Source organism: Mesoplodon densirostris, chromosome 3, assembly GCF_025265405.1.
Source record: "Mesoplodon densirostris isolate mMesDen1 chromosome 3, mMesDen1 primary haplotype, whole genome shotgun sequence".
Taxonomy (NCBI): Eukaryota; Metazoa; Chordata; class Mammalia; order Artiodactyla; family Ziphiidae; genus Mesoplodon; species Mesoplodon densirostris.
The window spans coordinates 99,918,547-99,945,675 of NC_082663.1; the positions used below are offsets into that span (position 1 = coordinate 99,918,547).

Sequence of the window (27,129 nt, forward strand, 5' to 3'; positions counted from 1 at the left end):
ATATATATTTTTTTTTTGGTTGGAGAGGAGAGTGCTATACCTGAATATGATATGCTTATTGGAGAGAGAATAAGATACCTTGATGAAGAAGTGAGGAAGGGGGAGGTATTGCCTGAGCAGTGCCTCAAATACATCAGGATATTTCTTCTGTGCCATGCTTATATTACCTGCCAGCTGTTTGTAAGGTGTGGCATTATTTGTAAGGCGTGGTATCCTGAAGAGAGTCATCTGGGGTCGAAGCCCTGTCCATGCTTCTGAGTTGTGCAACTTTTTAGCTTGCTTTGTTGGTCTTGCCTAAGTTCTGTACCTCTCCTGATTGCTGTCTGTTCAGGCCTTTAGTCTCCTATCTTCTGCTCTTTCTTTATAAGCCTTCCCATTCTGCCGTTTACTGATTGGCACTATGAACCTTGAACTTCCATATTGCCTTTTTGTATTTTCTTCTGTTTCTGTTTATTTTTAATCTCATTGCTACTGCTTGTGTGTATGTAAATGTACTAGAGAGAAACTAAGGGAAGGAGGGGAGGAAAAGGTCAGAGGGAGATAGAGGGAAAAAGGGAGAAAAATGAAGGAGGAAGAGGAGGGAGAGGCATAAGGCCGGGGAAAGGAAGGAGAAACAGAGGGTTTGGAAAGGTAAGAAGAAGGAGGGGCCCTAGGAGGGGGGTAGCGGTGAGAGGTAGGAGAGGTGGAAAGGGAGGGTGGGTTGGAGAAGCTGAGAAGCAGAGAATTATAGGAGAAAGCAGAGGGAGAGAAGCCCAGAGAGTAGATGGAAAGGGGAGAAAAGTAGGGGAGTATACACAGAGGGGGAGGGGAAGGGAGGGAGGTGTTAAAACAGAGGAGGGAACCTGAAGGAGAGAGCTACCAAGACAAAGCAAGCTGTTCTCCCTTTTCTTCCCCTTTGCTATTCTTAAATCAAGTAGATACGTTTGTTTTAAAAAGTGACTACTATGGAATATTTTAATTTTTTTCTTTAACTTACTGGGTTACTTGATAGAAACCTTCTACTGATTGTTCTCTTTTAATCAGATATGTTTGAATAAGTGTCTATTATAGGATATTGCAACTTTTTTTTTTTTTAATTTGCTGGGTTATCCAGTAGAAACGTAGTCTTTGTTAATAGGGTTTCAGCCTTTGAGCTCTTGATGCTTATGGGGTTTATTAACATATATGTAATTGTTTTGTTATTATTTTGTGGGGTGGCAAGACAGGAAATGCACTGAAAGTCAAAAATGACTAATGAAGGAGGTGGCTAAAAAATCATGAATTTTTCTATTGCACTTGACTGCTTTTGTCATATGTTAGGCAAGGAAAGAGTAAGTGTACTAGTTACTTTAGCTTATTAGTGACAAGTGCTTGTACCTTTACAGAAAGTAAAAATGAAGCATTGTGAAATAATTCAAATAAACATCCACTGAATAAATCAGAAAATTTTAATAGGAGAAGTCACGTTTTTTCCTTGTTTATTAACTGAGCAAGTATGGTATGATTTCAGTTTTTGTTCTTTAGATGTAAGAAGAATCTTAGACTACTGAAACGGGAACTACTGAGTTCCAGGCAGAAAAGAAGAGGTTAGCAAGCATTTGCTGTGATGAAATCAAATACCCAACTCAGTTGTAATGGCTTTGGCTAAATACATTACATAAATGTATATTGACATTTCCTTCATTGATACCTTAGTTGGGTGCATTTAAATAATTATAGAAACATTGTAGAATGTGATACTGTGGGAAATTTATACTTTTGCCTCTAAAATCTTTTTATTCCTTAGGGCTTCTGTATGTAATGTACTGTTGACTTGCTGCAAAGATAACATATGTCGTCTTTGGGTAGAGACATTTTTACCAAATGATTGTTTGCTCTATGGAGGTGACTGCAACCATTGGACTGAACCAGTTAATTTAACAAATAACTTCAAGAGAAATGCTTCCAGTAAAGAACGAGTTCAAAATGCTTTAGATGTGAGTGTTTTTGTTAGATGTTATTTCCTACAAGTTTTAAAATCTTTAGTACGTGGCCTTTTTTGTAACATTCATCTTAATTAATATTCAAAGTCATGGATAGTTATGAAAAAACATCTATGTCTTAGGAAAACAGTTCTGAGAAGATTTTTGGGTGTTTTTGGGCTCAACAAGTATTCTTAAGGATTTTGTCTAGCATAAAACTGCCTATAATTACAAAGTTAAGCTTAGGTTAACTGATGATAACAAAAGGATGATTATACTTGACTTAGCTAAAATAATGTAAATTAAGATCTGAGAATGCAAAGATTTGACTGTAAAAATAATTTATTATTTTTCTTCCTGTAGAGCTTGAGGTGTTCGTCCTGTCATAATTACAGGAATGATTAGAGTAGTTTATCAGATTCTGTTCTACATTTGTTATCTTCCAAATCTCCAAGAACTTGAATTATTTACCTTGCTAATTACTATAGTATGGAAAGTAAAAGTCAGTTTTTGGTGTTGGGGCTAATTCAACATAGACTAGTTAACACAGATTCTTATTATTATTTTCTTAATATTGAAAATAAGAAAGTGACCTAAAAATGATTTATTTTTGAATGTTTTGTATAAATATGGAACCACTGTTTCTCAAATTTAGATAGTATTCTAGTGACACAGAATATAATTAAGTATATATTGTGTAGAGACGCAACCACTGATAGAATGGTTATGTGTAATAATAGTTGAAAGAAGTCCTTGACTAGGAATCTGAAGACCTTTGTTCCACTTTTAGATGACCTTGTGTTCTCTATAAACTATTTTGTCATATGAAAGATGAGGATAACGATATTTGCATTGTCTGCTTTATGGGTCAAATGAGATGATCTCTGTGAAAGTGCTTTGCAAACTACGAAATATCATCCTAATGTATGATGGTAGTTTTATTCAGTGCTTTGTGGTCATAGGAAGTAAACTGAGGACACAAAGAGAACAGTATACATAGGGACATCATTTTCCACAGACACATTGTAAACTTTTTTTAAGTTTAGGAAATTAATTCTCAGAAAATATTAAATAAAAATTTAAAGTATTGTGTGATGGTTAAAAGAAGAGTCAAGCAGTTTACGTTCCAGGCTTATTCCAGGTTTCAATTTTGCTGTACAAAAATACTGCAAGATACTTGTACATATAAACTTATCTGAAATAGGATATATGTACTATCTAACAATCATTATGTAACCTATACATATATGCTTATGACAATATAGGCATTAGTTTTACTTTGTTTTGCATTGTTTGACTTTGTTTTTATTCTCACAGGTAAATCTGAAACATTTTCGTAGAGGTCGGAGGAGATCACTTGCACTTGTAGCGCATACTGGATACCTGCCACATCAGCAAGATCCTCATCACGTTCACAGGAACACTCCACTGCATGCCAATGCACTCTGCCACTTTCATATTGCAGCCAGCATCAACCCAGCCACGGGTAATAAAGCACTGTTCAGAAAATGTTTTTCAAATTGAGTAGATGGATTTTTATCACCAATAAGTTATACTTTTACTTTTTTAGTAAGTAAAAAATTGTAGGTGACTTTCTTAGCTAACTTTTCATTATAGCCGCTCACTGATTATAGAAAAAGAAGTTTTTATTTACTTGTTTTCTTCTTAAGTCTGTGATTTGGTCTGTAATTTTAGATCTTGATAAGTCATTGAGATTCTGTATTAGTTTATTCAAAAGTTGAGATTTGAGCTAATACATAACAAAGAGGTTAACACCTCAGAGTAGTATTTTATAATTATTGTATAGTTGTTCAAACGAAACCAATGTGTTTCGTACTTGATCTTTGGAGCCATTTCAGAAATAGGGCAGAAATATGTAGAAGTTATAACTAGAAGAATTAAGAAACTTATCTCTGTAGTCAAGTAGGTACTGTGAAACAGATTGAAAGATCTAGAATACCTGGGTTTATCTATGAAATTGAAGACTGAGGTGTTTATCATTTTAGTAAATATTTTCTGAGAGTTTAAAAACCAAGTGGTCACAGTTGGGGCATTTAAAGTGGAACCTTAGACTGTTACTGGGAAAAAAGTTAAAATAATATTTGCACACGATAAATGCCATCTGTACAAGAAGTATAAAGTAAAATCCTCCTTTTGCCTCTATTCCACCCTAGTCTTCCTTCCCAGAAGATGACCACTGTTGATGAGTTTTTATGTATTTTGAGATATTCTTAAACATAAATTAAGCATAACCTATTTCCATATAACACACTGGATTTGTAGTATTGCATTCTTCAAGAAACATAGCAATAAATACAGTCCATTAGTTACTTGAATCAAAGTGAGAAGTACTTTGATAAGTTAAAAAGTGCTGAGATACCTGTGGTAGGAATAAAGAGTATTTGCTGATTTTTAAAATTTTATATGGTTAACAAGAGTCCCAGCTCTAAAAGAATCCAAAATCCATGAGCCATGAAAATGTAAATGGGAGAATATTGAATTATTTTTATTAAAATATTGTTTTATTACCTTATCAAAAAACGTACATTGTCAGCGCTTATAATATACAGAGGCAACTCTAGGTCAGTGGAATAATTTTGAAAGTCTTTGCTGAGTAAAGGACAATATTTTGAGAATAAAGAAAGCTTGAATTCTCACATTAATGGAAAAGGCTGAGGTATTATGAAAAAAAGAAACCCTGAGTTCCTGTGTAACATCTCCCTGACTACCTTGCAATAAGGAAAACTCTAAAACCTTTCTTTAGGTTGTAGGTCCCTAAGAAAAATTCATACATGTAGGGCAAATCAAAGCAAAATAATAATATTAAGAGCTATATTAGATCTTGTGAAAACTCCTTTCCCTAAATTAGGTCTGTTAGAATGACTTTCCTGCAAGGCCCAACTCAGATATGGCTTCACTTATTTGTCCATCAATGGAAAATGATACAGGAGAGGAGTTCATAATAGCATGTTCTCTTAGTTCTAGTTCTTATATGCTTTCCATGAAGATGTCTCATAAAAAATGACTTTATCAGATTCTTTGAGTGAGGTCAGGAGGCAAAGGAAATGTGAGTATCTCTTCAGCCAGAATGCTTCTGCTAAAAGTCAGCATAAGCCCCTAGTTTTGTGTACTTAACAGCTAGGCCTGTGATCTACTTTAGGCACTGCTTATCTCTTCTGAGTTGATTGTAAGTTGAAAATCAGAAAATCCTACCCATTTAGTTTTCTTGGGGACACTCTTTCAAACCCTAACATTATTGTGTATCTACCTACGAACAGTGGGATTGGCAGTTCAGCCCCTCAAGGGTTTTATCGGGTGTTTAGTCTGTGCCAGTATAGGAACTGGAGATAGTGGTAGGAACTGGAGATACAGTAGTGATCAAAACAGTGTGGTCCTTGCTCTTACGAAGCATATAACTAGGTAGGAGATAGATAAATATTAATCAAATAATTATACTAATGAATATATAGTAATAAACAGAGCTCTTGGATTAGATAATATCCATCAACACTTAGAACCCAACGCCAATAAGAAGGGACAGAAAAACGATTCTTTTTTTTTTTAACATCTTTATTGGAGTATAATTGCTTTACAATGGTGTGTTAGTTTCTGCTTTATAACAAAATGAATCAGCTATACATATACATATGTCCCCGTATCTCCTCCCTCTTGCGTCTCCCTCCCTCCCACCAGGAAAAAGATTCTTCTGTCCTCTTTTACCATTCATCCCCTATAATACTGTTCCTATTGGTGTCCAGCAATAGACGGTATTTGAACAAATACTTAAAATTGTTTATATTTCCTTTTAAAAAAAATCAGTAGATTTGCTCTGGAGAAAATTATTTACCTTCCCTGAATCCATTTCAGCCTATAATGTTCAGCAGACACCAGCATGATCTAGATTTGGATTTTATTTAATAATGATAGACAAATTTTTCTTTACCTCTGTTAAGTTAGGATTGTCATTTTTCACAATGTACTCTGAATTTGTACTTCAGTATACTTAGCAATGATTTCAAAAGTAATACCAAGGAACAATTTTTTTTAGCTGAGTTGGCTTGTCTTGAATGCTTTTCTTGAATATAAGGGAACCTCAGTTTCATACTTTCTAACTTCCATCTTGATGCTAATAAATAAGCAGTACCTATCTTAGAATTAGGTATGTCATGAAAAAAGTTAATATGAGAGTCTGTTAAGTAAAAGAAAGTTGTTGCTGTTGAGATAAACATATCACTGGTTCCTTTGACAACTTAATGATGGCATTTTTAATGGTAGATCAGGTTAAAATATATTTCTAACCAAAGTTTCTATACAAATTAAGAAGACTACCCTATTAACATGTCTGCAAATTATAGACATATTTCTTAATGAGAATATTTTTTAAAATTATAGAAAAAAATGTATATGTATGTATATATAAATAAGTTACGGTATATAACATAGAATGTATAATTTTATTTCCTTTACAGTAAGTGTATTAAATTTACCATTTAAGTCTGTTTTCATTAATAATAATTGTGTGAGCCATTATATTGTGAGTCTTATTTATAGGTTAAATAAAATGTATGGCAGAGGTTTAAAGATAAATGTAACAGTAAATAATAAAAATAAGAGACATGGATGTTTTGTATGCTAGCATGATAGAAATTTTAATATTTTTTTGTTGTTGTTCTTTATAGACATCCCACTTCTTCCTTCTATTACGTCTCTGAGTCTAAGTGAAAATGAAGAGAAGAGTGGACCTTTTGTGGTACACTGGCTAAACAATAAAGAATTGCATTTTTCTTTGTCCATGGAAGTCTTTTTACAACAACTTAGAAAAAGTTTTGAGCAACCATCTTCTGAGATGAGTGTAGAAGACTCTAATCAGGCAGATGTAAAATCTGATGAAGGTAAAGCTTTAAGAAGGATAAAAATTATAAAGTTTTATTTAAAATAGCAAAGATTTTTATATTATGGTAACACCAGCTACTGTTAGAAATAACTTTCAAATTGCAGGGGCTTAGTACAAATTTGGACTAGCTCATTTAATAATCCAATGTAGATGCTCCTGTTCCAGGTGGCTTCTTTCCTGATGATGATATAGGGACTTAGACTTCTCCGTACTTACGCTTCTGTCAGCCACTAGGGTCTTGCTACTTAGAGGACTATCTGCAGACTAGCAGCATTGTCATTATTAGGAATGTACAATCTCAGGCTCCACCTGGAGCTACAAGAATCTGTAATTTAATGAAATTCCCAGATGAGTTATATGTATATTAAAGTTTGAGAAGCAGTACACTGGGGCCTTCAGGTTTGCATTCAGCGTCAAGTAGAGAGAAATCAAAAATGTTTTTGTTCTTTGTTTTAATTACAAGATTGCACGTTCCCCTTTTAAAAAAAATGAAAAAACAATACAGGCGTGTATAAGGTTTCCATATTGTTAAGTTTGATGAGTGTCCTTCCAGATTTATTCTTTTCTGTGCTCGCACAAATATATGCATAAAGGTAGTTTTTTTAAAAAGTTGTACTATGGGAGTTCCTTTTTCAATGAAAATAGTGTGCTGCAGCTTGCTTTTTAAATTCAGTAATGGGCACTTTTCTTTCTCATTATTTTTAACAGCTCCTGAGTCAAGAGACTCAAGAGAAAACTTAAGCATTTTTTCGGATGGTAGCCATTTAAATTGATTTAAATTGTTTTTCACTATATACTGATAATGGTATAGTAACACATCTCTTCGTCTTTGTGTGAATTTTTCTGTAAGGTAGATTCCTAGATGGGGAATTAGCGTGGTGTATAAGTATTTTTAAATTTCAATAACTTCTGTCAGATTACCCTCTAGTAATGTTTTACCAGTATATGTTCCCTCTAAGTATATTCAGATATCCTTTTTTCACATCCTTGCCAACACTGGATCTTTCTGTTATTTTTTGGCCATTGATATGGACAAAATGGTGTCTTGTTTTACTTTGAATTTTCTTGAGTTAAATTGAGCAGAATTATGTTAACCCTTCTGTGGTTTGCCTCTTTGTGCCTTTTGCCTAATTTTCTGTTATTTTTCTTAATGATTTTATGTCTTGACTAATTTTTTTTCTTTTTTTTTATTAGTTTCTGCTTTATAACAAAGTGAATCAGTTATACATATACATCTGTTCCCATATCCCTTCCGTCTTGCGTCTCCCTCCCTCCCACCCTCCCTATCCCAACCCTCCAGGCGGTCACAAAGCACCAATCTGATCTCCCTTGCTATGCGGCTGCTTCCCACTATCTATCTACCTTACGTTTGGTAGTGTATATATGTCCATGCCTCCCTCTCGCTTTGTCATAGCTTACCCTTCCCCCTCCCCATATCCTCAAGTCCATTCTCAAGTAGGTCTGTGTCTTTATTCCTGTTTTACCCCTAGGTTCTTTATGACATTTTTTTTTCTTAAATTCCATATATATGTGTTAGCATACGGTATTTGTCTTTCTCTTTCTGACTTACTTCACTCTGTATGACAGACTCTAGGTCTATCCACCTCATTACATATAGCTCAATTTCGTTTCTTATAGCTGAGTAATATTCCATTGTATATATGTGCCACATCTTTATCCATTCATCCGATGATGCTGACTAATTTTTAAAATCTGGTAAACAAGCTAACATTTTTTGAGAGTCTCTTAAGAAAGGTTTTGTATTCCTAACCAGGAATAGGGGCTGGGATGTAGAGGTCAGAATATACATATTTATTTGTATTAATAAGTTGGCATGTGTTGAAAGAAATCTGGAAATTAGGCACTATAAAATGTATTTCTTTAAAATAGTTTCTTTAAGATGTCATATCAGTTATAAATGCTTACACCTAGAGGATGGCTAGTGTGGTTGACTTAGGTTTTATGAATCTGACATCATGAAGAAAGTACAAATTACATTCCAATAATATATTTTAAAAATTCAGCCTAATTTCAACTCCCTCATGTTAACATGAGCAAAACTAGGGTCCAGGGAAGTACTGTGTCTTACTTACTTCTAAGTAGTTAATTGTGGTACATCTGGGTTTAGAAACCAGTTTACCTATTTTCCAGTCTAGTATTAGTCCTTCTACTAATAATCCACTGAATCAGCCTTATAGGCCTTCTGAGTACTGAGTTAACTCCGTGGCCTTATATTCCTGGAGCAAAGTTATTTTTTAAAGGGAACCCCATTTCTTGTTTATATGAAAACTTATGTTTTTCATTTGGAATGCATTTGTAAAGGTATTTCTTACTTTTTAGTAGTAGCTTGATTGTATTTACTTGGTTCATGAACCCTTTTGATTATAGAGATTGATGACGGTGTTGATGATCTGAAAATAAATCTTGAAAAGAAGGAATTGGGCAGTGATAAATTGGTACCAAATTCAAATTCTGTACCATTACCATCAGCTGCCATTGATCATCAGATTGAAGTACTTCTGTCTGAATGGAGTAAAAATGCAGACATGCTATTCAGTATTCATCCCATGGATGGTTCTTTGCTGGTTTGGCACGTGGATTGGCTGGATGAATACCAGCCTGGTATGTTTCGTCAAGTACAGGTATTATTTTTATGATCTCTGGAGAGCTACTTCTTGTTAAATGTGGGTACTGTTTTGTTAAACCTCTTTATATAATTTCATGAATTCTAATGCTACTTTCTTAATTCTAGGTGTCCTTTGTTTCCAGAATTCCTGTAGCTTTCCCCACAGGTGATGCAAACTCTCTCTGTAAAAGCATAGTGATGTATGCCTGTACCAAGAATGTTGACTTGGCTATTCAGCAAGGGAAACAAAAAACTTCCAGCCTGACACGTTCCACGTCAATGCTTATATCTTCTGGTCACAGTAAATCAACTAATAGTTTAAAATTAAGCATTTTTACCCCTAATGTTATGATGATTTCAAAGCATGCTGATGGCTCCCTGAATCAATGGCTTGTCAGTTTTGCCGAGGAATCTGCCTTTTCTACAGTTCTCAGTATTTCCCACAAATCCAGATATTGTGGTCATCGCTTTCATCTTAATGATTTAGCTTGTCACTCAGTATTACCATTATTGCTGACAACGTCACACCATAACGCATTAAGGACACCAGATGTTGATAACCAAAAGGAACCTTATGGTGCTGTGAATATTGAAGAACGTTCTTTGGCACAACAGAATAAAAGCACTATTGACATGGCCTTTCAGGATCCCAATGCAGTTTACAGTGAGCTTATTCTTTGGAGAGTTGATCCAGTTGGGCCATTGTCTTTTTCTGGAGGTGTTTCTGAGCTTGCCCGGATTAATTCTCTTCATGTTTCTGCATTTTCCAATGTGGCATGGCTGCCCGCTCTTATACCCAGTTATTGTCTAGGTAAGGATTCTGATTTTTATTTAAGAACTTGAGATTTTCTGACATTATTGCTTAAGGGTGAAATTTCAAATGTTTTTAAAATACATCTAGGTGCATACTGCAACTCTCCTAGTGCATGCTTTGTAGCAAGTGATGGACAATATCTGAGATTATATGAAGCAGTTATTGATGCCAAGAAACTTCTATATGAGCTTTCCAATCCTGAAATTTCTGTAAGTAAATGGCTTTTGAAGCTAAGAATATAATATGTTTTTAGATACTTAATTTATACTTATTGGGCATGTTCTAGAATTGTGACATATAATTTGTAATAAAATGTGTATATTTTTGAGTAATTTTTTTCACAATTGCATTGTACTCTTACAGTGATTCTAACCTCCTTTAAAAAGAAACCGTATCTTTCATTCATTCCAAAAGTAGAGTCTAGCGTCCTACAATATGTGTTTCTGTTGTACTTCTTTGCTCAGGGATAAATGGGGACTACTGACAGTATAATGTGGAATTATGTTGGTTCATCTGCAGGTTTTTTTCTAGGCAAGGGAAGCTGAAATAACAGGAGTGGAATTTTAATCTTAACCAAGAGGAAAGAGCTTTCAGCTTGGTTACACTACAGGCAGGAGTTTTTTCAACACCATTGCAAACCTTTGTCTTATGGCAGAGGGCACTTGTTCCTGTGCCCAACTAATAGCAACCCACCATCTGCATTGTCTCAGCACCTCCAACAAGCCAGTATTTCCATTCTTTTGGTTTTTGTGTTTTTAAATATGCCCTGAGGTAACTTTCAGCCATACTGAGCTTCCTGTTTAGGAGAGTCAAACTGTCCTCTCAACCATCAATTAATGTCTTTGTTAATGCTCTGGTTACAGAATTGCATAGATGTCAGTGGTCTGCTCCAATCTTGTTTTTTCCCTGTTATTTTTATTGCATGGTTTTACAGAACACAAAGTTTTTCAAAACATATATAGTGTTATAGTAGAAACGTATATTTCTTGAGGGCCTTCTATTTTTCAGGAATTGTTTTAAGTGCTGGAAATTTAGATGTGAGCAAAACAGACAAAAATCTAAGCTTACCTTCTAGTGAAAGAATATAGAAAAAAGGTGAAAATATATTAATACTTTGGAGAGAAACAATGTTGCAAAAGTAGTATGGAGTGCCAAGTAAAGTGCTGGTCAGGGAAAATCTCACAGAAGTGGTACCATTTGAGTAAAGACCTGAAGGAGATAAAGGAGCTACCTATATTGATATGTAGAGGGAAAAGATAGAGGGAAAAGATAGAGACCCTGAGGCCAGAGCATGTTTGGTATGTAAGGAACATCAAGGAGGCCATTGTAGCTGGTGCAGAATAAGTGAGGTGGAGAGAAGTCAAAAATAAAGTCAGAAAGTGAGCCTGGCCAGATTGTATTGAGAGTACCTTTGACTTTTACTCTGAATGACATAAAAACTAGTGAAGAGAATGACAGTGATATGATCTGACTTAGGCTTTAAAAGGATCACTCTGGTTGTTATATAGATTAGACATGGGAAGCAGAAGTGTTATCAGAGAGACCAATTCAGGAAGCTATTACAGTAGTCTAGGAAAGAATCAAAGGGGTTTAGAATGGTAGGAAATGGTGGTGATATAGATGATAAGAATTTGGTCAAATTTGGATGTGTTTTGAACATTGAATAGTAAGGATTGGACTGGATATGGGGTTTGTGTGAGGAAAAGAGGATGACTCCCAAGGTTTGCCTTGAGATGAGAAGTATAAATAGCCATTTTTGGTTTTTTTTTTTGGCCACGCTGCCTGCCATGTGGGATCTTAGTTCCCTGACCAGGGATTGAACCTGCACCCCCTGCATTGGAAGTGTGGAGTCTTAACCAGTGGACTGCCAGGGAAGTCCCTAAACAGATTTTGAGGAGCAGGGAGATTCAAGAGCTGGGCTTTAGACATGTTAATTTTGAAATGCCTGTTTGATATCCAAGAGATCTAGTAAACTAGTCTCTGGAGTTTTGAGGGAGACCTGGTCTGAAGATAGAAAATAAGTAGTTGTCAGAATATAAAGTTGTGGAGCTGAGTGAGATCACTGAGGGAGAGACTATAGCTGGAAAGTAGAAATGATAGGAGGATTGAACCCTGGGTCATTCCGTTGCTAAAAGTGAGGTGAGTGTGGTATATAATGGAAGCCAAAATGAAGAAAATTATTTACAGGAGGAAAGAGTAATCAACAGAATCAAATGCTGCTGATAGATCAAGTATGATGAACATTGAATTTAACAATGTGAGCTTGACTAGAGCAGTCAGGAGATAAGCGGCTCAAGAAATCAGCATATGTAAATAGTATGTTAACTTGTTTCCTTGGCTTTCTTTGTCAAAATTAATGTTTAAAAATCTTGATTCTTAGAACATTTCCATGAGATTGAAGTCAGTCTTTCACACATATAAATACAAAATACTTTTTTTCCCCTTAACAATTACCAAGCATTGTTTTTGGTTTTCTCTGCACCAGCTGAGCTGTAACTCTATTCATTCCTGTGTAATTGCCTTGTAAAATCGTAAAATGTTTATAATGAAAAGGACTTGTGAATTTATTTAGTCTCACCTGAACTTACTTATTATTTGTCTGTTATGCCTGAAATTTTATGTCATTTGTTATTATTTTTTTTAATTGTTTAATAAAGGAGATATCCATTTTTTCAAAAACAGAAATATGTTGGTGAAGTGTTTAACATCGTAAGTCAACAGTCAACAGCCAGGCCAGGATGCATTATTGCATTAGATCCCATTACCAAACTTGTAAGTATTATTTTTCTGGCTACTTAGCATTAGGTAAAGAATATGTATGTCAACTTACATGGTTATTTATTTACATTCAGCAAGGCAGAAAAACCCAGCTGCTTCATGTCTTTCAAGAAGACTTCATTTTGAATAACCTTGAGAAGAAAAGACTAGGAAAAGACAGAATATTATCTGATGCAGGTAAAGAAGAACTTTTCATGAAATGAGAAATAAAATGTAGAGTATGTTAGGCAAAGATAAATTGATACAATGTTTGTATAATATATAAAGTTATCTCAGCTTTCCATGTTAGTAGTGAAATACACCATTTATACCAACAGGCAGCTCACCTAATGGATTTTCAGAAAAATTCTACCTAATTGTAATAGAGTGCACCCAAGACAACCGTTCATTGTTACACATGTGGAATTTGCATTTGAAGTCCATTCCTGTCTCATTGGGTGAGTTTTTTTTTTTTTTTTAACTTTTAAGTAGGCTTAGGTTAACAAATTACATATGGTTAGATAGTTTCAGTGGATATTTTTTAAAGCTGTTTTTATTGAGAGAGGATAATTATAGTTTATTCTGTTAATTAAGAATAAAACAATACTCTGATTTTCTTGCCGTAAAGAATCATGTTAATACGTTAACTTTTTTATCTTTTATAAGGCAGTTTTGGATTATAAAATGTAGCAATTGTAATGTTTATAGGGTTTCTCTCCCAGTTTTTTGGTTCTTTTTTTATGTTTTATAGATGAAAAAGTAGATACAAAAATATCTGAAGCAGTTTGGCAGCCAGAAGAACATTATTCTTCTTCTCCAGAGAGGATCTTATCCCCTTTTTCACAGAAGTATCAGGCTTGCAGAGCAAATCTCCAGAGTACCAGCAAGTTGACTCTGTCCTCAGAAATGGTTTATAGTCAAGAGTTGCATTTGCCACAAGGAGTTGAGATAATAAGTGTTAAGCCATCAGCAGGTTTGTAAATTTTGTAAAAAGAGACTAATCAAACTTCATAATGCATGAGTATTTACTGTGTATTTAAAAATAGGTGCAACTCCACTTTTTAAATCTACACAGAAACAGAAATAAAAAGAATATATTTAAGTACCCTGAATTAACAATTTAAATTTCTCATTACGTTTTCAGATGACTCTGGCATTTGTCAGCCAGTTGTGGTCTTAAATATTGATTTCTGAAACAAATTTTTATTATCCTTTTGTGAAGACAAAGCGAAAGTTTCCAGGGCAGAGATAATAATGGGGTTGTACCTTATTTGCCAACTTTGATAATGCGGTATTGGCTGCCTGGAGCTCTATGCTGTGAAGGATTCTAAGTGTGTAGTTCCTGATATATATATTTGTCATCCTTAGGGCAGTGGTTCTCAAAATGTGGTCCCCAGACCAAAAGCATCAGCATTGTTTGGGAAGTTGTTAGAAATAATAATTCTTGGGCCATACCCTAGACTTACTAAATCACCAGCTGTGAGGTGGGACCCAGCAGTCTTGTTTTGACAAGCCTTCCAGGTGATTCCAGTGTACAAAATAGATCAAGGTATCAAGGGTATCATGAAAACCAAGACAAAAAATCCATGTTTTTATCACCTAGTTCTTTCATTTTCATAGTCACAGTGTGGGTTTTTGGTCTTCTTTACTTGTCTATCACTTTTGACTAATTACTTTGAATACTTTTCAGTTTGCCACATTATCAGGTACTTAATCTTTCCTAATTGGTGAAGTTAGCAGGAGTATTAACAGTGTCCTGATAACTTTTGCATTCTGGGGTTTTTTTGTATATTTTAATAAAAGAGGCATCAATGCAAGGCAAGTTAAAGTTTGAAATAGAATGACTTTTGTATTGACACAGTTTTAAGAGCTGTTATCCTTAGCCAGAACAGTATAATCTTCACTACTGAATTCTATTAAAGGAAAACTATATGGCAGATCTAAGAGAAACTGAAGATGTTTCTAAAAATAATCCTTGGCGCAAGTTGAGTTCGGAAGAAAAGAGAAGTCCTAGGGCAAAAGAAGAAATTTGTTTTGTTTGGCAAAAACAGTAGCATGTGATAACAGCTTTTTTTCCTAGTCTTGAGAATTTTTTTTTTTAACCAAGACTTTTGGGAAGGGTAAGCTCTTTATTCTCTGTTCAGTTCAGAGAAACTAATAGACAATGTTAATTGTGTCCTTATGCAGTACTGCTAAGTCCTTGAGGACTTAAAGAAAAACTTATGTTGAAATATGCTTTTAAAATATAATAAATGTTCTGTATAACATTTCTGTATTACGATTAGCAGTTTTTGTTTAATAGTCTAGGATAGGGATTGGCAAACTATGGGTCACCTACCTTTTTGTAAGTAAGTTTGATTGGAACGTAGCCACACCTATTTGTTTACTTTTGTGTATGGCTGCTTTGTTCTACACTGGCGGAGTTGAGTAGCTGCAACAGGGACTCTGTGGCTAGCAAAGCCTAGTTGTTACTCTTTGGCCCTTTAAGAAAAAGTTTGTCAACCTCTGATTTAGGAAATTAAGAGTATGTAATTACATTAAGCCCAAGCAAACATATGTCCCACTTAGGAATCTTCTCAGCGTCATTTATATGAAATACACTTCAATCGTGGAGGACCCTTTTAGTACTTAAGTAAGCATGAACCATTCACAAAATTGTATTAAAAATATTATAGAGAAGTAGCCAGTGAATATTGACAAATTTTTAAAGATGTATTGATACCTTTAAAATGAGATTTATAATAATATATAATGCTAACAAAGAGTTGTGAAAAGAATGCTGGGTTGAAAACCAGGACTAGAATTTAGGTTTTCTAATTCTGCCTTAGTCTAGCTATTTGATTTAGGCATAAGATACTTACACAATTAGTTAAGAGTCCTTACTTATAAATTATTATGGAGTTCTCTTTCAGCTCTAGGTTTTGGTAATGATGTCCTTTTTATGTACCTTTTTGACGTCATTAAAAGCGTCTTACTGATCTTGCTGATCCTTAAGCTAAATATTGACTGTCATGTTGTTAACACTAGTTCATGCAAAAGACTAAAACCTTTAGTACAAGAAAACAGATTTATTTAACCAAATTTCACATTTTGTTAATGGATTATTTTTGTTTTAGGACATCTGAGTTCTTCTTCCATATATCCCATATGCAGTGCTCCTTATTTATTGGCAACTTCATGCTCAGATGAGAAAGTAAGATTCTGGAGATGTAGAGTAACAGATGGAGAATCTGCCACTTCAAATAATGGAGAAATGGATCTTATATACATTTGGGAAGAATGGCCGTTACTTATTGAAGATGGACTGCAGAGCAATAGTAGTATAACTGTACCTGGTAGGCCTATAGAAGTCAGCTGTGCACACACAAATCGTTTAGCAGTAGCATATAAGCAGCCTATGTCTAATAGTAGATGTTCTCAGGACTTTGTGATGCATGTAAGTATTTTTGAATGTGAGTCTACAGGAGGTTCATGCTGGGTCCTTGAACAGACAGTTCATTTAGATGAGTTAAATACAGTGTTGGATTCTGGCATTAGTATTGATAGCAATTTAGTGGCCTATAATAAACAAGAGGTATATTTATCCAGTAAAGAGAGTGTCACATCAAACACAAAGCATTTAGTTCACTTAGATTGGATGTCTAGAGAAGATGGTTCTCATATTCTCACTGTAGGAATTGGATCAAAACTTTTTATGTATGGACCCCTGGCTGGCAAGGTACAAGAACAGACGGGTAAGGAAAGCCTGGCATTTCCTCTCTGGGAAAGTACTAAAGTTGTGCCTCTTTCTAAATTTGTACTGTTACGAAGTGTGGACTTGGTTTCTTCTTTAGAAGGCTCTCCACCTTTTCCTGTTTCTTTATCATGGGTCCGGGATGGCATCCTGGTGGTAGGAATGGATTGTGAAATGCATGTATATTCCCAATGGCAGCCATCTTCTAAACAAGAACCTGTTACAACAGATTCATACAGTGGGAGCACTCCATCTATAATAAGTTTAATAAAACAGAGTAACTCATCAAGTTCTGGATTACATCCTCCAAAGAAAACCCTGACTCGATCCATGACCAGTCTTGCACAGAAAATCTGTGGAAAGAAAACTGCACTTGATCCTTCTGTGGGTATGGAAGATTCAGGTCTTTTTGAAGCAGCTCATGTTCTTTCCCCAACTTTACCTCAGTACCATCCTTTGCAGCTTTTGGAACTCATGGATCTTGGCAAAGTTCGGAGAGCAAAGGCCATCTTGTCACATCTTGTCAAGTGCATTGCTGGGGAAGTTGTGGCTCTGAATGAAGCTGAATCTAATCATGAGCGCCGCTTTAGGTCTCTCACCATCAGTGCTAGTGGAAGTACTACTCGAGACCCCCAGGCATTCAACAAGAGTGAAAATACAGATTACACAGAAATTGATTCTGTCCCTCCACTTCCTTTATATGCCTTACTTGCAGCAGATGATGATAGCTATTACTCATCCTTGGAGAAATCTAGTAATCAGAGTACCTTAAATAACTCAAACCAGTTGTCAAAAGAAAGTTATGATGAGCTTTTTCAGATGTCACCTTTAATGACTGATAGTCATGTGTTAAAGACAGATGAAGAAAATACAAAGCCCAGGGTTATTGACCTTTCACAATACAGTCCAACTTACTTTGGTCCTGAGCATGCTCAGGTTCTTTCTGGCCACTTACTTCATTCGAGTTTACCAGGACTCAGCCGGATGGAGCAGATGTCTTTGATGGCTTTAGCAGATACAATTGCAACTACCAGCACTGATATTGGAGAAAGCAGAGACAGAAGCCAAGGTAAAATTAAATTGGGTATAGGATTAGAGGAAAAATTGATGATATTTTTACTTATTTTTTTCACAGAAAATAATCTTAAATAATTTCTGTAAAAATGACAGCCATGAAGGTTTTTAAAATCATCATTGTTGCCTTCACAATAGTTTTAACTTGAATATATATTATTTATCCCATAAATCATAGTACTCTGAGAAAGTACACAAGGATTCATTATGCCAAGTCATTTTTACCTGTCTACTTAATAATGTTAAGAATCCAAGTAATTGCTTTTGAGTTTAGCAAAAGTTAACATTCTTAATAAATAATTACTTTAGAAACCCCAAAATAAAAGGTGCTTTCTCCTTTATTTATTTATTTTTCCCATTGTAATAATTCACTGTTAATTTGGGTTTTTTAATATTGAGGTTTTAAAAAAATTAACATTAAGGTATACTCCTTCCTAGAATAGCAGCAAGCAAGCCTAATAAAATTAGGTCTTTTCCTCACCCAAAGAGCATTTTTTGTTTTTAATCTTCTGAGTTATGAATAAATTTGTAGAATTCCCATCAGATTTCAAATAAGATCTGATTAACAGTCTAGCCTTGTGCACCAGATATAAGTCAGTAGGATGCACCCCTTGAAAGGAAAATGTGGGGTAAATTTAAGAAAAAAGAATAACAATAATAAAAATTAAAACTTTAAGGAAAAATAAGTTGGTCATGAATTATGAAATGAAATATTATTAGTAGATATTATGTTTTGATGTGACTATATTACAAGTGTTTTATGTTTTTATTCATTTAAAGTAAAAATCAGGCCTCCTTACCGTATAGCCATTTCTTCCAGTGTTAGCAGTTATTGGAATGGGTATGTGACTTGAATCAATATGGATAATATTATAGAGAAGGTTAAACTATTTTAAAATTGAGTCACATTTAAATTAAAATATTCATGTCAGAGGAGATTATATTATTAAAAATATGTCAGAGACCCTGAGTCAATTCATTCTCTTCTTTATTATTTTTTCAATTATTTAACTATACAGCTTTTTTCTGTAATGTATAATTATATAGGAAAAAGAAATATTAGATAATATTTAGACTGATAACTTTTGTCAGTTTCACAATGTTTTGTCCCTGGTTTTGGTGCTCTGACATACCCTGCTTGCCAGAATTATTAGCATTTACTTGTGTTTTGCTAATGAAATGGGTTTTTACAAGTAAAAATACCTTTTTTTTTCTTTTTTATAGGTGGAGAAACTCTTGATGAATGTGGCTTAAAATTTCTTTTGGCTGTTCGACTTCATACTTTTCTTACAACTTCTCTTCCAGCTTATCGAGCTCAACTCCTTCACCAAGGTGATTTTGGCAATAACCTAGTAAAAGGAAGTAAGACGAGTAGAAGAGAGGCTTAAGAACATTTAAGTTTGTTTTTGCCCAGATACGATAATGCCGACAAGTTTGACACATTCTGAATTTCCTTAATTTATGTTAAAAATCATTGCTTTCATCTCATCTTCTTTGCTTAAAAATACTGGAGAGGGCTTCCCTGGTGGCGCAGTGGTTGAGAGTCTGCCTGCCGATGCAGGGGACACGGGTTTGTGCCCTGGTCTGGGAGGATCCCACATGCCGCGGAGCGGCTGGGCCCGTGAGCCATGGCCACTGAGCCTGCGCGTCCAGAGCCTGTGCTCCGCAACGGGAGAGGCCACAGCAGTGAGAGGCCCGCATACCACAAAAAAAAAAAAAAAAAAAAAAATTACTGGAATTCTTTTGGTAGGTGGAAAGAGCTAATGAAGAAATGGAAATGAGGCAATTGGATTATGTGTAATGTTTTCAAATGCATTATACATTAAAGACCAATTAGTATTGTTTCATTCTCTTTAATTTCCTTAAATTTTCTTTTTTCTCCTTTTTAATTGACTTGTATCTAAACTCATTTTTCCCCAAAATTTGAATACAATTTTTGTTATAGAAATAATACATACTCAATTTTAGTTGTTTCACAAAACAGAGTACAGAACATAGAAAATAAAAATCCACCCATCCCCAAAACTGCTGCTAACATTAATGTGTATTTCAGATAATAGTTAATAACATTTCAGATACTTTTATATTGTTAGGACTCTCAAAGTAATAGAAATACTTAAGTTTAAGAGAATTTAAACAAAATAAGATATTTATTGGCTCAGTGTCCCCCAAGTTTAAGAGATAGAGCTGGCTTCCAGGATTATTGAATCTAAAGGTTTAAACAGTGTTGTTGGGACTCTACAGGTCAACCTCTGCTCATTAGTCTCCGTCTCTTGTCTTTCTTTCTCTTTCTGTTTCCTCCTTCCTTTCATTTTGCATTTAGCTTTGGAAAAGAGAAGCTAAAATTCTAAGTCAGATTATGTATTTATGTATTTATTTATGAAAAATTATTAAACTTGGTTGAAAAACAATAGGAATCTAAAAATAATTTAGAATAACAGTCCATTCACAGCATAGATGTTTGTTTGTTTGTTTTTTAATTACAGTTTCTTTATTTCCAAAGACTTGGGTATAGTGGGCATTTCAGATTCCTTGGCACTATATATTAGGTTAAAAATTTGAGTTCATATATTTGTATAAGTCGAAGCCACATCTTATAATTAATCATATACTTAACTGAGTAATACTAAACAAAATGTAATGTGAAGAGGCAAAATAAAAGCTGAACGATAGGGCTTCCCTGGTGGCGCAGTGGATGAGAGTCCGCCTGCCGATGCAGGGGACACGGGTTCGTGCCCCGGTCTGGGAAGATCCCACATGACGTGGAGTGGCTGGGCCTGTGAGCCATGGCCGCTGAGCCTGCGCGTCTGGAGCCTGTGCTGCGCAACGGGAGAGGCCACAACAGTGAGAGGCCTGCATACCGCAAAAAAAAAAAAAAGCTGAACGATAAACACCACATGTGTGGGCCAGTAGGTTGAGAGACTTGCTGATGTAACTGATGCTTTATAAATATAAAAGTATCTTATTAATATAGTGATTATGGGGTAATAAAAGTTATTATGTGCTAGGTACTATCCCAAATGCTTTAACTGTATTATTTCTTTTAATCCGCACAACAATGTAATGAGGTAGGTGCCATGATTATTCACATTTTGTAAATAAGAAAATTGAGGAATCAAGAGGTTAAGTAACTTGCCCAAAGTTATATAGTTAGTTAGGGTGGAGCTAGAATTTTAATTTATGCATTCTGATTCCAGAGTTTTTGCAGTCTTAAGTTGTGTTCACCAGCTGTACTGTCTCCTTGATGCTTTTTTGATTCCATGGAATTAAATCCGCACAACAAATGTTGACCTAGGATGTCAGACATACTAGAGAATAGAAAGATTCAGCACAGTGGCATTTGCCCATAAGCGTTTTTCCTTATCTTTTTAAAAAAATATTTTTTATTTTATTTTATTTTATTTTTTTGCGGTACGCGGGCTTCTCATTGCTGTGGCCTCTCCCGTTGCGGAGCACAGCTCCCGACGCGCAGGCTCAGCGGCCATGGCGCATGGACCCAGCCGCTCCGCGGCATGTGGGATCCTCCCAGACCGGGGCACGAACCCGCGTCCCCTGCATCGGCAGGCGGACTCTCAACCACTGCGCCACCAGGGAAGCCCCAAAAATATATTTTAATTATAGAAAATATATGCTTATTGTAGAAAATATTGATGTGATGATTGAGTTATTTGGAGAAGCAAGAAAAAAACCCCATATTCCCTCCAACCCCTAACAGTTATAACTCTGTGAGTCTTATATAAACTTTTAGGCATTTATATTGCAAATATGGAACACACATTTCTGATCATCATTATATAATCATATTTATATTTCTTATAAACATTATTTTTGATATTTCTTCAGGCCTGTCTAGTAGTCATTTTGCCTGGGCCTTTCATTCAGTAGCAGAAGAAGAACTGCTGAACATGTTGCCAGCAATGCAGAAAGATGATCCCACATGGTCTGAACTTAGAGCTATGGGTGTGGGGTGGTGGGTCCGGAATACCCGCATCTTACGCAAATGCGTAGAAAAGGTGAGTGTTTTATTTTGGTGTAAAAATGAATTAATATATATTGCATGTTTATTTACACGATATTCCATATTTCCTCTCCTGTTACTCTTTTTTTAGCAGTAAAATGCGTTTAAATAGTCTTTATATTTCAAAATAGCATAATTTTTAACAATTTATATTCTAATTCTTAAATTGCTAGTTGATATATTAGCATTTTTTATTGATATATACAAATAATATATATACACATTTAGGAAAATAAAACAGTACAGAAGAGCTTGTAATGAAAAGTGTAGTCCTGTTTCCATGTTTCCATCTCTTTGTAATCTTGGAGGCCACCACCATGGTTACTTTTGTAATTATAAAATAAATGAATAAATTAATAAATTTACATATACATGCATGCATTCATACACATATTTTTTAGTTTATTGAACATTTAAGTAGGGAATGTATGACAGTCGTATATGAAGGAAAGTATTTGTTTACTTAATTTAAAAACTGTTAACGTGAAATTTTGACCAATATTTTCTAATTATAGGTAGCCAAAGCAGCCTTTTATAAAAAGAATGATCCTTTAGATGCTGCCATTTTTTACCTTGCAATGAAAAAGAAAGCTGTGATTTGGGGATTATATAGGTAGGTGAAAAAACTGCTTCAAAATGAAAAACTTTCCATAGAGTATGAAGTAAAGATTTGTTGTTCTTGTTAGTGTGATTCATGTGGATTCTTAGTTATTTTTGTATTTAAGAGATTTCATGTGAAAGAAAGCCTAGGTTACAGAGCAGAAGAATCTTGATGAGGTCACATTAGCTTTTTTTAGGTTTATCAGTCCAGAAAAACATTTTTTTTTGCTTATTTTAATAATTTCTCATGATGCTCCTGTAGAACAAAGAACTAAACCGGAAACTTTATCTGGAATGGGGAAGAAGATGATTTGGTGGGGCTTTGAAAATACATCTACCCTCTGCCCTATCAAGGAGCTCTTGGACCAGGCTATCCTTCCAAACCACCCTCTTCCTAAGGGCCCTGACCCCATTCTTGAGCTAGGGTCATTTAGAATTTTTCTCTTTCACTTGTTCTTAGCTAGACTTGGTCAGCGTGATTGCCATAAATAGTTCACTATTCGTTTGGGATTCAGTTCTAGATATATCCATAGATCAGCAACCTTTGGGGGAAAATCATGGTATCAATCAGTTGTAAGAGACTAGATCTTTTAGGGTTGTTTTGCTTCAGGACAAATTCCTTGGATTTTTATCATCAAAGTCACCTTCAGGTGGGCAGTGGGGGTAAAGGCAGTTGATTAAGTTTAAATGGTAAAATAGCACAGAAGTTAATATAAATTATATATTTTGTATAGATTTAAAAATAATTTCTCACAGTGCTGTTAATGTAGTTTCTCCATGGTTTGAAAGAATGTTTTCAATAATCTCTGAAATTTATATGGAAAAGTAAATGTTTACCATAAATGTTATTTTTGCTCAGAAAAGCAGCAGATGTATAGTAATTTATGAACTGGTAAATGTTTCTTTTGAGTCTTAACTTTTAAGTGGCTAACTTCATAACAATTGGTTTTGATGTAGAAGCATTATGTTCTGAAATTTTCAAACTTTTTGCTTTATAGATCCCAAAAAGATTCCAAGATGACACAGTTTTTTGGACATAATTTTGAGGATGAGAGATGGCGTAAAGCAGCTTTAAAGAATGCTTTTTCTTTGTTAGGAAAACAAAGATTTGAACATTCAGCAGCATTTTTTCTTTTAGCTGGTTGCCTCAGAGATGCAATTGAGGTAATGAATGAATTTTTTTAAAAATAGCATTGTCATCCTTTTAAGCTCTTTATGGTTTCAATTTTGTTTTTTAATTTCAACTCAAGTATAGTGGAACTAACACAAGGCTTAATGCCTAAAGTAACTGGTAATATTTAATGGTGACTTTAAAATTTTGTCATTTAGCTTGAATGATATTTATATAGAATTAAAATTAACCAGGTTGTGTTGGTTGGTAGAGATAGGTAGTTAATCTGACTCTTAAGAATATTTATGAACAGGTTAAAAAAATAAAATATTCGTTCTATCACTTTAAACATATTCGGACATATATTTGGCTCTGTGTTAGTTGACAAACCTTAGCAAATTTTTAACTAATTATTTCTAAGTAACCCTTACAAAAAGTTATAAATATTTAAAATATAACATTTCTGTTTCAAATTGCCCTTTTGCTCAGAGTTTCATACAAGTGATTCAAAACATCTTTTTGATTTGGAAACATAGTCTGCTAAGGTGGATGGGGAACGATAAAAGCTCAAGAATAAAACAAAGCATGTCATTTTAGGAATTATTCAGTATTTTTTCATTAGGCTAATTCTTTTTGCAAATATGTATTTATTACTACCAGGTAAATTAACATAAATGTTGTCAAGTAGATTTGCTGAAGCAAGCAGCATATGTTTTGTGTATTATCCTTGTTCACTAATTTCAGATATTAATAAAGCTTTGTGTTCATCTTGTTATTAGTCAATTGAGTTTACCTTAAAATGAAAGATACCCTTATTTATAAACAATATTTCTTGTTTTTGAAGGTATGTCTTGAGAAACTGAATGACATTCAGTTGGCTCTTGTAATAGCAAGACTCTATGAGTCTGAATTTGATACATCTGCAACATATAAATCTATTTTACGTAAAAAAGTTTTGGGAATTGATTCTCCTGTCAATGAACTCAATTTGTTGAATATAAATATGCATTATGATCCTTTTCTTCGGAGTATGGCATATTGGATTTTAGAAGATTATAGTAGTGCTCTGGAAACATTAATAAAGCAACCTATCAGAGAGGATGATGGTAAGCTATACTTCTAAGATGTTAATGATTAAGAGTTTTATTAGTGTTTGTCAGGTTCAGAGCACACTGTTGGGTGCTAAGGATAATGCAGAACAAATTGAAGACATACGTGGTCTAAGACTTTATGGTTTAGTTGGGGAGACAGAGTTATGTATACAGTTTTTTATTTTTTATTTTTTTCCCCCCAGGAAGCTAAATCCTTTGAAAACCAAGGACTTTGGATTTTCTTATTGAACATAGATGTTTTCAACGTTTGAATATAAATGTTTTGAAGAAAATAGTGATAAACAGGGAAACAGAAGTGGTTGGATTTCAACTATAATTTTAAGGTTGACTAGATAGGACTGAATTGGATATGGAATATGAAGGGAATGAGAGTCAAGTTTAACTCCTGGGTTTTTAGTTTGAGCAATAGATAAGTGGTAGGGGGAAGGCTAGGAGCAGATTTTGGAGAGTGTTGCTTTAGATAGAAAAGACTTCTCAGATAAGGTGACCTTTGAGATGAGACCTGATTGAAATGAGTGAGTAATCAGTCAGCGCAGATATCTGGTTTTTAGGCCAAGGGCACAGTAAATAAAAAGGCCTCGAGGCAAGAATATGGACATGTAAATGGAAACATAATGTAGGCCTTTGGATATAGTATTCTAGATTTACAGGGTGAAGTTGCTACTAGAAATAGAGATGTGCACGTTATCACATATAGATGGTATTTAAAGCCATGGGACTGTAGGAGTTCACTCAGGGAATGTAGATAGAAAGGAGGTCAAGTACTGAACTCTAGGACACTCAGCATTTAAAAGTAGAGAAGATGAGGAAAATCTAGCAAAGCAGGCTGACTGAGAAGAAGTGTCCAGGAAAGTAGGAGAAAAAGAACTAAGAGTGTGTAACTGGATGTTTTAAAATGTCTTAGATTGTTACCTGAAGAGATGTGAAATCAGCATAATCTTTGTTTTCCTACTATGTTAGAACGCTTTCATTACAAATGTGTTCTTGTCTATTCACTGCTATGTATTAGTTTGGTCTCTTAAATTTTTCTCACAAGACCAGGTAGATAAAGGTGTCATGGTACAGAAAAAGGGCTACAGTACAACCCTTGAAGAATTTTTCTTGGCTCATAAAATGAATTTACTTTCAGATCAAGTCATGATGTCAGCCTGCAATCCTGCTGTTTTTAATTTCTACAATTATCTAAGAACACATCCTCTTTTGCTGAGACGTCATTTTGGATCATCTGATGTGTTTTCCACGCACATGAGTTTAACAGGAAAAAGTGGACTGGCAGGAACAATTAATTTAAGTGAAAGAAGATTATTTTTTACTACTGCCAGTGCTCATTTAAAAGCTGGCTGCCCTATGTTGGCTTTGGAAGTATTATCAAAGATGCCAAAAGTCATCAAAAAAACGAAACCTTTTTGTAGAACATCTAGTTTTCTGGATACTAGTAAAGTCTGTTCTCCTCCTTCTCCATTCAAATTGGATGCAAGGGAAGATAAGTCTTCTGCTATTGATTGGTCACAGTCACTGATGAATGGTTTTGGATCTTCTTCAGAGGGTTCCTCAGAGAAGCAGTCAAACTCCACTCTTTCTTTTGACTGGAGCCAACCAAGTATTGTATTTCAGGATGACTCTTTAGAATTAAAATGGGACAGTGATAACGATGAAGAAAATGAGGATCTCCCTGTTTCAATGAAAGAACTAAAACCTTTACAGAGAAAAGTAGGGAAAAAAATAGATGAAACAAGTTCTAAGTACACAGACTCTCTCAGCACACTAGATGAAAATGACATTTTAAATCCATCAGAAGATATCATTGCAGTTCAATTAAAATTTAGAGCATGTTTAAAGATTCTCACAGTAGAACTTCGTACTTTATCTACTGGATACGAAATAGATGGTGGAAAATTGCGATACCAGCTGTACCACTGGCTTGAAAAAGAGGTGATAGCCCTTCGGAGAACTTGTGACTATTGTTCAGATCCTGAAGAATTACAGTCTGCATTTGGCGAAAATGGAGATGCATTTGGATTAAATGAAGATGCTGAAGATTTGCTTCATCAAACAAAAGTGAAACAACTGAGAGAAAATTTTCAGGAAAAAAGACAGTGGCTTTTGAAATATCAGTCACTCTTGAGGATGTTTCTTAGTTACTGCATACTGCATGGATCCCATGGTGGGGGTCTTGCATCTGTGAGAATGGAATTGATTTTACTTTTACAAGAATCTCAGCAGGTATGTAACTTACATGATAACCAGTCAAAATACTACTTGTATGAAAAACAGTTTTTGAGATTGCTTTTTTAGTTTTAAAATGTTAAAATTGTTGATTTTCTTAATTATGGTTGCTTTAAGGAATTCTGCTTTTTGTGTGGTGCTTCACATTATGGATTTCTAGAGTTGTGAATGCATTGTGGTTTAAGGACAGTTTGATATCAGACCCTGTGATCTGCTTAATTCAT

General features: G+C 34.7%; 1 protein-coding gene across 3 annotated transcripts in view; it reads left to right on the forward strand.

The window, feature by feature from the left end:
- DMXL1 (Dmx like 1) overlaps positions 1-27,129 on the forward strand; it is a 138,544-nt gene that overhangs the window by 34,220 nt on the left and 77,195 nt on the right. For all 3 annotated transcript variants that reach the window (XM_060093277.1, XM_060093274.1, XM_060093276.1), the window contains exons 8-24: positions 1,766-1,955; positions 3,258-3,426; positions 6,620-6,832; positions 9,223-9,476; positions 9,587-10,271; positions 10,362-10,483; positions 12,957-13,046; positions 13,127-13,229; positions 13,370-13,489; positions 13,783-14,004; positions 16,148-17,833; positions 19,063-19,170; positions 21,682-21,851; positions 22,372-22,469; positions 23,455-23,620; positions 24,412-24,673; positions 25,809-26,902. In XM_060093277.1, the coding sequence (XP_059949260.1) occupies positions 1,766-1,955; positions 3,258-3,426; positions 6,620-6,832; positions 9,223-9,476; positions 9,587-10,271; positions 10,362-10,483; positions 12,957-13,046; positions 13,127-13,229; positions 13,370-13,489; positions 13,783-14,004; positions 16,148-17,833; positions 19,063-19,170; positions 21,682-21,851; positions 22,372-22,469; positions 23,455-23,620; positions 24,412-24,673; positions 25,809-26,902 (5,752 nt within the window). The remainder of the gene's footprint in view (positions 1-1,765; positions 1,956-3,257; positions 3,427-6,619; positions 6,833-9,222; positions 9,477-9,586; positions 10,272-10,361; positions 10,484-12,956; positions 13,047-13,126; positions 13,230-13,369; positions 13,490-13,782; positions 14,005-16,147; positions 17,834-19,062; positions 19,171-21,681; positions 21,852-22,371; positions 22,470-23,454; positions 23,621-24,411; positions 24,674-25,808; positions 26,903-27,129) is intronic.